We start from the raw sequence: 12,052 nt of genomic DNA, 5'->3' as shown, positions 1-12,052 counted from the left end.
CTTCTGTTCGACCCCTAGCCCGGGAACTTCCATATGCCTTGGGTGTGGCCCTAAACAAATAAATACATAAATAAGTAAATAAAATGTAGTTCCTAGAACTTAGGGCAGTGTTCAGTTGAGCACCCCAAGCAGAGCTCAAGTAGGGGCAGAAAGTCTGGTGGAGGAAGGGTAAGAAGAAGGAAGGGGGCAGCCCTATCCCTCAGCCCCCAGCCCCTTCCCTGCTTCCTCGTGAAGTCTAGGGTAAAGTGTGCCTTCCAGCGAGGGCATAAAGCCCCCTCCCTGGCACACCAGCTCTGGTCCCATCAGGGTCGGCAGCCCCAGCTCTAGGCAGAGAATCTCCTCTGGCATCCCGAAGCCCTTCCTAGCTGCTTCAAACTTCTGTGATGGGGCAGCATCTCCTCCTAGTAATGGACTCTGCTGTCTCTATTCACTGTCAGAGGTACTTTCAGCCTGGATGATGGCAAATTTGCAGAACACTGCACACAATAACTGGTGCCTCTCTTATCTACTTACGTCCCTTTCAATTTCCTTAGCTCTTCTGGCATCAATCTTCTCCCCCTTCCTTTGCAGCATTCCAGATCTTTGGATACATTAAACCAGATTATAAACTCCTCTAGGGCAAGGGTCATGCATACTCTTAATACAGGAATAATGCCTTACTTTTATAGCGAGCTTTTATTGCCAAAGCCTTGTCTCATTGCATTTTCTTATTTTTCTCCTCACCCTCTTTCAGCCCAGGGTTCCTGCAGGAGGAAAGCCTACAAGGAGTGGACTCGGGGGCAGTTCTGGGCATCAGAGGACACTTTCCCCACTATCTCCCCTTTCAGTCTTTGAGGCCAGAGGTCACAGAGCACAGCCCTCGGCAGGATGGCAGGGCAGGATGTGCTTAACCCATTCCAAACAGCTGAGGCCCCTTGCTGTTTTTGAAGCTTGTCAGATGGGCATTCCACAGCTTCCCTTATGGCCTCACCAGTGTTGAATGACTCTCACTCATCAGGAAATGAAGGCTTCCTCTCCCCATCCCTCCCTTTTTAATGCTTAATTCCATTCTCTAATAATATGATTAAATCTTAAATTTCTTTTTGATTAGTAATTCCCTGTTTAACTTCAATAGGGGAAATAGACACCTGGAAACAATACAAGGACAATTTAATGAAATTGATTAGTGGAATGAAATGTTGCCAGTGAACATATTCCTTTGCTGGCCATTCTGCTGTAGCGTCAAGGTCATCTGGAGTGTGTGTGTGTGTATGTGTATGTGTGCGCGCGTACGCACTGGTGGAGGTAGTAATGCTGAGACACCAAGTCTGGGTGAATCTTAGAACAATCGGTAAATTCATTCATTGGGACTTTTGAAACATTTCCCTGTTTAACTTTAAACAATAAGGTGATTTTATGGATCATGGCAGGACAACCTGTTAGCCGTGAGAGTGTGGGACCCTCGGGGTTTTCAGGGGCAATGCCCGCAGACAGACCCATGTAATTGAGAGATGACAAAGACTGGCTGTTGTGACCAGAGCTTCTGAGGGGCACTGTGATCTGGCAAAGGAAACCCATGGGGGTCTCAGCAACTTGGGCATGGGTCAGTTGCTGGAGAGGGAGCCTTCCTGCCCCAGGCAAGTGTAGGGACTAAGCAACAATTGTTTGGGGCAGAAGCCTTACCTGTATAGGGAGTTACTCCCACTGGAAAACAAGTATCTTTCATAATGAAAGCATCATCAGATTCCAGAATCATGACTTAAATTGTGCTGCTCTGCCTCAGGTGCTGTTCCTTTAGTTGGGAACATATTTTATCCTTTGGTAGTCAGGACTATGCAAAGGGTGTGGCGTTATGACCAAGCATCTGACTTAGGAATTTAGCCTTGTTTTCTGCTACACAATCGGCTGTCTTGGGCTGACGCTCATGACACCGTGGACTTCCCACCATCAACGGGCTACCCTCTTTAGTCCTCATTCTACTGGCCCTGCCCGGACAGTCTTATTTCTACTTTCCACTTCAACTCACCACTGCTGTTTCCATAATTGTAAGGTGCACCATTAATTTAATAACATCTGGGGGTAGAGAAGGGAGGGGAGAAGAATCCCCGTCACATGAAATATACATTTCTTGTAAGCCCATCCCTACCCTTGACAGCTAAAGACCTACTGATTGTGCAAGATGAGTTTCACAGTCATCTCCTCTGAGAAGCTTTTTTCACAAGCTTCCCAGGGACTGACTTCTCCCTTGTGTCACAATTGCACCTTGCAGGGCTGTCACACCTACTAAGTCAGGATACACAGGCTATAAGCACCTCAAGGGCAGGAACTGTTATATTTACCTCTGTATTCCCAGGTTGTAGCCCAGTGCCTGGCATTAATTCACTTTACAAATATTTATTAAAGACATACTGTGTGTCAGGCACACTCCCAGACTTGGATTTGTTTAACAAAAGAGTGTTTAGCTATCATTAACTCTGCAAGGGAGATATAAAATGGGCATGTGACAGTCTCTTCCGCCCTTCCATTATTAGACAGAGATGGGAGCAGTATGTATGTTGTCAGCTTGGGCTGATATAACAAATATCATAAACTGTGTGGCTTAAACAGCACATTTATCTCTCACAGTTTTGGAGGCTGTCAAGTTCAAGATGAAGGTGCTGGCCTATTCCGTTCCTGATGAGGGCCCTCTTCCTGGTTTGCAGACAGATGTCCTCTGGCTGTATCCTCCTGTGGCACAGACACAATCTTTCTCATGACTCTTCCACAGCATTTGGAAGTGCCAGACCAGAGATGGCATCTGCACCACACTAGTGACTAGAGCCACAGCAGTGACAATGCCAGATCCTTAACCTGCTGAGCCACCAGGGAACTCCTCATGACTCTTCTTATAAGGACATGAATCCCATGCATGAAGTCTCCATCCTCAGGCCCTAATTATCCCCCAAAGGCCCCATCTCCAAATACCTTTGGGGATTACGGCTTCAATACATCACTCTCACGGGAGGCGGGGGTGCATGTGTGTGTCACAAACATTCAGTCCATAGCATGTGCTAAACGGAACGTGATCAGGTGCCAGAATGTGTGCTTTAGACATGAAGCACTGTGGGTAATTAAGAAAGGGAAAGATCTGAGCTTCTGGAGGGGCCAGGCCTTCCTCTTCTCTGCAGCTCCAGCATCTCCTCAGGCTCAAGTTAGGCTTCACTGAAGGTTGATTGAATTACATTGAAAAATTTATCAGGGAAATGCTAGAGGATTCTATGGGATGGGAAGTGGAAATGAGTTTCAGGGTGGGTGAACAGCATGAAGAAAGGCTTGATGACAAAAATAAATTAAAAAAAAAATTTTTTTACTGTGTTAAAGTATATATCACATAGAATCTACATTTTAACTGCTTTTTTTTTTTGTCTTTTTGCCTTTTCTAGGGCTGTTCTGTGGCATATGGAGGTTCCCAGGCTAGGGACTGAATCGGAGCTGTAGCCACCGGCCTACACCAGAGCCAGAGCAACGCGGGATCTGAGCAGTGTCTGTGACCTACACCACAGCTCGTGGCAACGCTGGATCCTTAACCCATTGAGCAAGGCCAGGAATTGAACCTGCAACCTCATGGTTCCTAGTCTGATTCGTTAACCACTGCGCCACGACGGGAACTCCCATTTTAACTGTTCTTAAAGTGTACAGTTTGATGGCATTAAGTACATTCACATTATTGCCCCACCAGGGCTGACTTAGTCTCTCGCAGAAGGGTGCATACCTGGCTAATGGCACTTTTGTTAGTGGAAATAAGAAACACTCGTTAGTGGAAATAATGATGAATCAGAGTTAAAGCCCTGTTCCTTTCCCCAATTTGGGCAGTTTCCCATTAACATCTGTGATTTGTTTTGCATATATTAATAAAAGGCTGTGGTACTGCGGGGCGGGTACAGGGGGTACCGGCTGCTCCTTGTGTGTTTGAATCATCCTTGTGAAGTTTTGAACAATGAGCACTAATTCCCTGCCCCCTCCCCCATACTGGGCCTATTATTCAAATCAAAAGCACAAAAACCCCATTGTGTGTGGGGGGGAAAGAATCTTTATTGGCAACTAGTTGTGTCCACTTAAAGCAATAAAGGCTAAAGAGTACATTCCATATGGAGTACTGTAGCTATTAATACACTCGGGTTCCCCGTCGGCCCCTCTGCCTCGGGTCTATTTGTGGCAAGTGTTAAGCAGTGCCATGGGCACCCTGGAGAAGGAAGGAGGTGGGCGAGGGGATGCGAGGCCTACCCCACCCAGACACGGCAGTGAGCAGAGCTTGTGAGATCTGGATTCTGGTCTTGCCACTTTGCTGCAAATCCTCTGGCAAGGCGCCCAAACACTTACAGCCTCTGTACCTTGGAGGCTAGAATCCCCGGCCTTGAAAGTCCCTTCGTCTCTTTAAGCCCCATCCTAATAATTTGTAGCCAGGGCCAAGGGGCTTAGCTCAGGACGAGTGGGTGAACGTGCGGGGAGTTAGCTGAGGAATAGGAGCCACGCGTGGGTGACTCCAGAGTGGTTGAACGCGGGGTGGCTCGGAATGGAGCTCAAGCGATGAGCTTTCCAGACGAGTCTTTCCCAGGCCAACTTTTAAAGGTCGGAGGAAAGTTTGTCGCGGGGCGGGGGCCCCAAGGGGAGAGCTGGGTGGGCGCCGACGCCTCCTCCCCTTTAAGCGGGTGGTCCCGGCTCTGCCTCCGTTACCTGGAGCTGGGAGGGGCTTGGGAAAGTTTGTGTTTGTTGCTGGCAAAGCGCCGGATGGGAGGCGCGGGCGGGCGGGCGCTGCGGTTCTTCCCTCCTGCTTTCGGGAAGCGATCGGGGCTGCACACTCGGCTCGGCGGGGCGGCTCTGGCGCCCGGCTCCCGGTGCCCGGCCGGCCCGAGGAGGAGGGCGGAGGCGGGCGGGCGGGAGCGAAGCGAGGGGCGCACGTCCGCCCCAGCGCTGGGATTTCTCGGCTCGCGAGGAGAGCGGAGCAGGCGCGCGGCCCAGGCGGAGGAGCGCTGACTCTGGAGCAGCCGGAGCTGGAGGAGGAGGAGGAGGAGAGGCGGCGGGGAAGGAGGAGGAGGGGGAGAGTCGCTCCCGCCCGGCGAGCATGGGGCGCCTGGCGCCGAGGCCGCTGCTGCTGGCGCTCTTGTCGCTGGGTGAGTGCGCGCGGGGCCCGGCAGGGCGCGGGGGGCTCGGCCCGGCGCGGGGGGACCGGCGGGGCGCGGCTGCCGCGCGCGGCCTGGGGCGCCGACGGTGCCGGGGCCGCTCCCGGGAGACCCGGCCGGGGTCGGCGGGCGCCGCGGCCGGGCAGGGAGCGGGCGCGAATCCGGCCGGCCGGGCCGCGCGGGGTGCGAGTCGCGGTCCTCCAGGCCGAGCCTCGCCCCCACAGGTGCCGGGGGAGTGGCCCGCGGCCGGCTTCCCCCGGCCCTCCCTACCTGTTAGCCGCCGGCCGCCAGCTCACCTTGAACTCCCGGCCCGGTAGGCGCCTGCGGCCCCGGCCCGCGTTCCGAGCTCGGGAGCGGAAATGTGCGGCTTTGATCTGCCCCGCCATAGCCGAGACCGGCGGGACCGCGCTCGCACACCTTCCCCCGCCGAGCTGCCTTTCCAGGGAAGCCGGAGGAGGATCCGCCAACTTCCTTCTACGAAGGTCACCGGGCAGCCCTGAGCGCTACAGTGAAAATTGGTGTGCGAGTCCCTCCGTCACGTTAGTTGGGCTCTATCTTCGGCCTCAGTCTTCTCCTTCAGCTCCTCCTGAAGCTGCCTAGCTACACATTTAGACACAAAGACCCAGGAGCCTTGGCCTCTCCAACTTTTCCTACCTGTTACTTTTTCTCCCTTATTGTCCTTTCTCTTCCATCCTCTCTAAACCGTGGTACCTCTTGATTTTTGGCTCAGAGCCTTCCCCCACCCCAAGGCATTTTTGGCTTTTGGGTTTTTATTTGTTTTTCTCTCCATCTTCCATTCACCCATACACACAGACACCATCTTCACGTCGTATAATACGGTTATATTAACATAACCATGTGGTTTTCAGCCGCGGAAATACATGTGCTTGTTAAGTGCCCACCATGGATCTGGAAGGCTGACTCTTAAATGGGTTGCTATTCCTGAAGCGCTTTGATCGGTGCCAACCGGAACAGAAGGAATCCTGTGACCTGGGTAGGGATTCTCCTCCACACTCCTAGAGAAAGCAGATCTGAATCTTTTATAGAGCACGTGGTGTGTGGTGTCTGTCCCAGCCAGGCCCCAGCTGCGCACAGGGAAAGTGACTACTCTGCACTTATGGTCAGAAGGTCCCAGTGGAGGCCTTCCACAGCCACTCCCGTTTCCCTGGCATCAGGCCCCATGGTCCAGGCGTCCCAACCCCCATGACTCCTGTTGTCTGGCGGGGTGGGTGTGGGGGCAGCCTTTCTAGCTGCTACTGTGTTTTCCTCCTTTGCCTCTGAGCCCTGAGGGGTTTTCTGGAACTCACTCTCTAAAAGAGTGCACCCGGCCACATTGCTTTAGCTGCAACCACGTGCAGAAAGCTTCCAGATCATTCACTTAGTTTTGGAGCATCTCTGCTAGGGTCTAGTGCTTTTATTCTGTTGCTTTCACTCTGGGACCCTGGTAAGTTCTCTGTTTGTTGGACACTGCTGGCGGGAGTCCACACCCATTACATAACTGGCAGATGTGTCTGGGTCAAGCAGGGCCATGGCCACTGGTTGCACAGATCGTGCACCGAACAACTAGGAGCTAGGAGCTGCTGTTCACTCTGTAGTCTATATGAATGACTTTCCTTAGAGGTGTGCAGTTCACAACCCATGTACCGGTTAGGAGGGTGGGGCCAGGTAGGAAATTGAAAAGAATGCATGAGTAGCTATGGTAAGGGAGAAAAAGAGAGATAGGTAGCCAAGAGACCGGCAAAAGCAAAAATAGAAATGGGGAACGCACAGCTTGGGGAAGTCGGAGAAGGATACGGGAGTTGGTGTATCTTTCCCTGCCCCAACAGTCCCTGAACTTCGAGTTCACCTGATGACTCTGCTGCACGGTCTCTCACTTGGTGTGGCTTCAGCGTGACCTCCGGGAGGCCTTCCCATACGCACCCTGCACTGATTCCTGAAACCCAATATGTTGATGAGCTAGATCATCTTTCGTCTTGTATTGCAACCTGGGCGTAATCTTGCCGTCACTCTCTTTGACCTCTGCATTCACACTGTCACTCGACTCTTCTTTTCCCATGGTACAGACTCGAGTGTCTTCTGTCCTTTCTGTATCTAAAGCTGCTGTCTCAGCCCAGGTTCTGAAAGTTCCTCCCCACACAGGTCTGACATCTTCCCGTTTGGCTTTTTCCTCCAGGCTTCCTTGGAAGTTCATCATTTTCCTAAGAGATCATTTTGGGGAATTCCCTGGTGGCTCAGCACCTATTGTCACTGCTGTGGCTCAGGTTCCATCCCTAGCCTGGGTGGGACCCTCCACATGCCACAGGCGCAGCCAAAAAGAAAAAAAAAAGGATCACTTTTGGAGGTCCCACCTTTGCTTCTTGGTTCCTTAGGATTTTCTTCCAAGGATGTTCTTCCCTTTATGTTCTCTCCCCTCTAGTTTTTTTTTTCTTCTTCTTCCTTTTTGTCCTTTTTAGGGCCGTGCTTGCGGCATATGAAAGTTCCCGGGCCAGGGGTCAAATCAGAGCTGCAGCTGCAGGCCTGTGCCACAGCCACAGCAACATCAGATCCGAGCTGCATCTGCAACCTCCGCTGCAGCTTATGGCAATGCCGGATCCTTAACCCACTGAGCAAGGCCAGGGATGGAATCTGCATCCTCGTGGATACTAGTCGGTTCTTAATCCACTGTGCCACAACAGGAACCCCTCTCCCCTCTAGTCTTCTCTCTGATTAAGATGCTTCATTCTAAGGAACCCGTTTGCTATCCTTTACATAGAATGTATGTGAACCTTCCGGCCTTTCCACTTCCATGACCTGGGCATGCCCCTCCTGCTTTTCTCCTCTTACCTGTGTATTTCCTTCCCCCCAAAAAACTACTTCTTCCAAAAGCTTTTCTAATGGAGCCTACCTGTCACAACAGAACCCACTCGTCTTCAGAGAGCAGGTTTTCACTTCCATTGTCTATGTCTGACCCATCTTATCCATCGTTCGTACCGCACTTCTCGAAGGCCCACTGTGTCCATAAGAGATTCCCAGACAAATGACCAAAACAGCAGTGTCTCACTGCATGCTCGAGGGTGGGGGGGTGGACAGACAGTTAATAAAGCAGCCAGCTGCAAGCCAGAATGAGATACCTGACAGAGAAAGCAAGTGCTGGTAGGAAGCAAGGAAGAGGATGATTCATTTTGACTTGGGATTGGGGTTGATTTTGCGGAAGAGTTGACATTTGAGCTGAGCCTTGAGGATAATTAGTATTTTGAAAGAAAGGATGGAGAAGCCGTGCAGGCTCTGGGAATAGGCATCCAGGGTGGATGAGTGAAAGTACCTGGCTCATGCAGAAAGGGCATGTATGTTCCATGTAACCAGGGCTGGGAGGAGGGGGAGGGCAACCTGGAGAAGTGGGTTGGGGCTGAAGGCTCTTCTTGTTGTGGGAGTGGGAGTCTGCATGGTGAGGGTGGGCTTGCTGGCCTTGTGGGTGCAGCCTGTGCTTCTCCCATCACAGCACTTATGTATCTCACTGGATGGAATTGTTCCTGGTCTAAATCCCCACCCTGATGATATCCTGTGGGGCAGGGACCATGTTCGTATTGTTCGTTATAGTCTTCCTCTTACACAGAGGAGGTGTTTGATAAATATTGGCTGACTGCATGAGTGCATGTATACATCCTTTTATCTGCGGGTCATGGGTTGCCATTGAAAATCTGCCCCATAAGATTGGTACAATTTGGTGATGTGTGGGAGGAGGTCTGTCCTAGTGTGCAGGGTGAATTAGAGTGGCAGATGCGAAGGTGGTGGAGAGGGATTAAGGTATTGCTTAACGTGTGTCTTAAAAAGAAAAAAATTAGTGGAGTTCTGTGGTGGCTCAGCAGGTGAAGGATTGGCATTGCCATTGCTGTGGCTCAGGTCACTGCTGTGGGGCAGGTTAGATCCCTGGCCCGGGAACTTCTTCATGCCATGGGTATGGCCAAAAAAAAATTTTTTTTTTAAATTGCAAATCCATCAAAGTGGTTTTTAAATGCCAAAAACATTACATCTATATTTTAAAATCCAAATAACGTAGACAGATTTTGTATGAATTGGGTAGGCTAACTGCTGTAACAAATAGACTCAAAGCAGAGTGGTTCAAACGATAGAAGTGTCTTTCCTAACTGTCTCCACAGGAGGATGTTCCTGATGAAATGGTTGGGTGAGATCCTAGTTTCACATAGGCATCCTGGCTCCCCAGGCTGTTGGCGCCTCTGCCATCTTTGCCCTGCGGTTTCTGAGATCACGTGGGTTGTCATCATTGCCTTTCCATCCCCATCAAGGGGAAGGAGCATGGAGGAGAATATATGGGGGCTTCCTGGGCTAAGCTCGGAAGGGGCCCCCATCACTTCTGCACATGCTCTGTTGAAGATTTAGTCCAGGCCACACTAGCTGCAAGGGAAGCTGGGAAATGCAGAGCAGCCTGGTAGCCGTGTGCTGGCTGCTGTGAAAGAAGAGGAGGACAGACTGGGGGAACAGCTTGCAGTCCCCATGTCAGTTATAAAGGATTAAAGTAAAAGGATGAATACGCCCACTTTCCCACTGCCCAGCCCCCACCGCTTACATATAATGTACATGTGTCCGTATACTGAATGGTTTGTTTATTTTCTCATAGCTTCTGCACAGGGCTCTGTACTTCATAGGCAGAATACAATAGCTCTATTTATAGTGGGCGTACCAAACGTCAAGCTCTTACCTACACTCTCTTCCTGAATGCTCATGGCAACAGTTTGAGAAAGGTACTGGTATTTTCTCCAGATTACAGATCAGGAAAACTGATGCCCAGGAGAATTAAACAACTCATGAAGAATCATGCAGCTACTCCATGGCCAAGCCAGGATTTGATCTCAGGACTCAATTTGGTCTCTACTAAGAAGAGCTGACTGATGTTCACCATAATTTTATACTGTGTGTCACTTGAGGTTAGTTTGGGTGAAAAAGGATGATAATGGTTTGAAAGCAAACGTGCAGTTAAAAATAGGAAGGTCTGGGGTGAGTGGGGGTCCAGGTGCAATTCCTGAAGGGAGGGGCAGTGCCAGGATGCACCTTACAGATGTGGCAGCTGTGCCACCCCCAGCACGTCATCACTTCTGCTCCAGGAAAGGGACTGGACTGCAGCTTCCTCCAGAACGTGCTTGGGGCGGTGGGGGGGAGGCTGGCAGGAGGCACCCCAGTGAATCCGTCTAGCCCAACTGTCTTTGAAGTGTTCTGGCCTTCAGAGAGTCCTCAGCTCTCATTTTAGCCTTGTTAAGAGAATCCCTGTATCTGCCAAGCTGATTAATGCCTTCCCTGGCTATAATTATTCTTATTAGCCTGCCGAATTGGAACCCTAGTTGTCACTGATCATTCCCTACAAGGCAGTCGGGCTAGTCAGTGTGTATATGGCTATTTTGTTTCCATGCCTAGCTGCTGAGCTGATTCCTACCCCATAGACTGAGTGTACATTTTCATATTGGCGCTGCGTCTGGCAGTTAAATAAGGTGTGTGCTTGCCTGTCAGCGTGTGTCTGCGTCTCACTTTATCAAATGAAGTTGGGAGAAGCTGTCAGGGCAGTTCATAGCTATGCTGTTTCTTTGCCTGGGCTTCTTAGAGGCTGAGTAGCCAGGCCGTTTGACTCTCTGCTTTGGGAAAATAACTTGAACTGGCAAAAATTCTTCATAATTTATCTTCTGGAAAAGGCAAAGTGCTGCAGTTGGCACAGTCAGTGCTTTTTAGATCTTGGAATATTTTCCTCCCCACCAACTGTAGTCTTTGCAAAGCAGCAGAATTTAGACCCAGTAGTTAACGCTGTCGTGGACCAGCAATATGATTTCCAGGAGGCTAGAGGTAATGGCCCTGCAGGCACGTTTGTGTTCTTCGAAGGCTGGTTTCTCCACCACACTCCTCCCTCTGTGTCTGTGCTGGATTAGGGAGTCGCTCAGCAGCGGGAGTCAAGTTTAAATATGATGTTCTGGGACCTTCATTGCATCCTGCTTTGCACCTTTTTAAGCAGCCGAATGGGAAAGCATTTACATCACTCAGGATATTTCAGGGGAAGGAAGAAAGAGTGTCTGGCCGGTGTCGCTCTGTCTAGGATGAATTTGGCTTAGAACTGTGAAGAGCAGAGTTGTGCTCAAGGTTCAGGCACGTTTCAGAAGGGGCGCTACCTTGGAATCCTAATGAAACAGAGGCAGCACACAGACGGATGGGTGACTTCTCAGACCTTAAAAGTGACACCAAGCCAAGAACATCCTGGGAATGGCTCTTCCCTATTCTCACTTAGAACTTCCCAGCTCGTGGCCATGGTGAGGGACCCCCATGGGGTCCAGGTGGGTTGTGGGTGTGTCATGACACGGTCACCCTCCACCCCTAGAGCCCACAGGTTAGAGCTGCCTCCACACCAGAAGCCCTGTCTACTCTGAGGGCCATACAGGTGGTACCGGTTCCTGTGTGTGCTGGGGTTTGACTGGATATAGACGGTTCTCCCTCTGACCACAGTCCGAGAGCCCTAGCCTGGCCCTGGGATGAGCAGTTTGAAGGTGGACGGTAAGCAGCTCCTCTGTCTATTCAGTGCGTGTTGAGAGTGCCTCCTGCGCCAGGCCAAGCATTATTCTGAGTGCTGGGGATTCCGCAGTGGAGAGAGCCAACTCGGATCTGCCCTCCAAGGTGGGACAGGATGTGCTAAACGTGTGATCGGGGATGTCACCAGGAAGTGCAACCACCACCCGGGTGATGGAGGCAAGGGGCAAGGGCCAGTTCATGAGAAAGCTTGTCATTCGGGGACAGGAAATGTAACAGAGAATTCTAGAAGGAATAGTCACAAGCATGGCAGAAGAACCAGGAGTTCACATCGAGGCCACGGAGAGATGGGTGTGAGTAGATTTGTTAAGGAGGGATTGGCCCGGTGCTGCAGGAAGACCGGAGCCACGAAGAGA

General features: G+C 51.0%; 1 protein-coding gene across 1 annotated transcript in view; it reads left to right on the top strand.

The window, feature by feature from the left end:
* PTGFRN (prostaglandin F2 receptor inhibitor) overlaps window positions 4,820-12,052 on the top strand; it is an 88,186-nt gene continuing 80,953 nt past the window's right edge. Inside the window, exon 1 of the mRNA XM_013997237.2 lies at window positions 4,820-5,129. Coding sequence (XP_013852691.2) covers window positions 5,081-5,129 — 49 coding nt within the window. The 5' untranslated portion in view covers window positions 4,820-5,080. The remainder of the gene's footprint in view (window positions 5,130-12,052) is intronic.

The sequence above is a fragment of the Sus scrofa genome, chromosome 4, assembly GCF_000003025.6.
Source record: "Sus scrofa isolate TJ Tabasco breed Duroc chromosome 4, Sscrofa11.1, whole genome shotgun sequence".
NCBI lineage: Eukaryota > Metazoa > Chordata > Mammalia > Artiodactyla > Suidae > Sus > Sus scrofa.
Note: the sequence above shows the minus strand (reverse complement) of the source record. Positions and strands in the feature narration are given on the sequence as shown.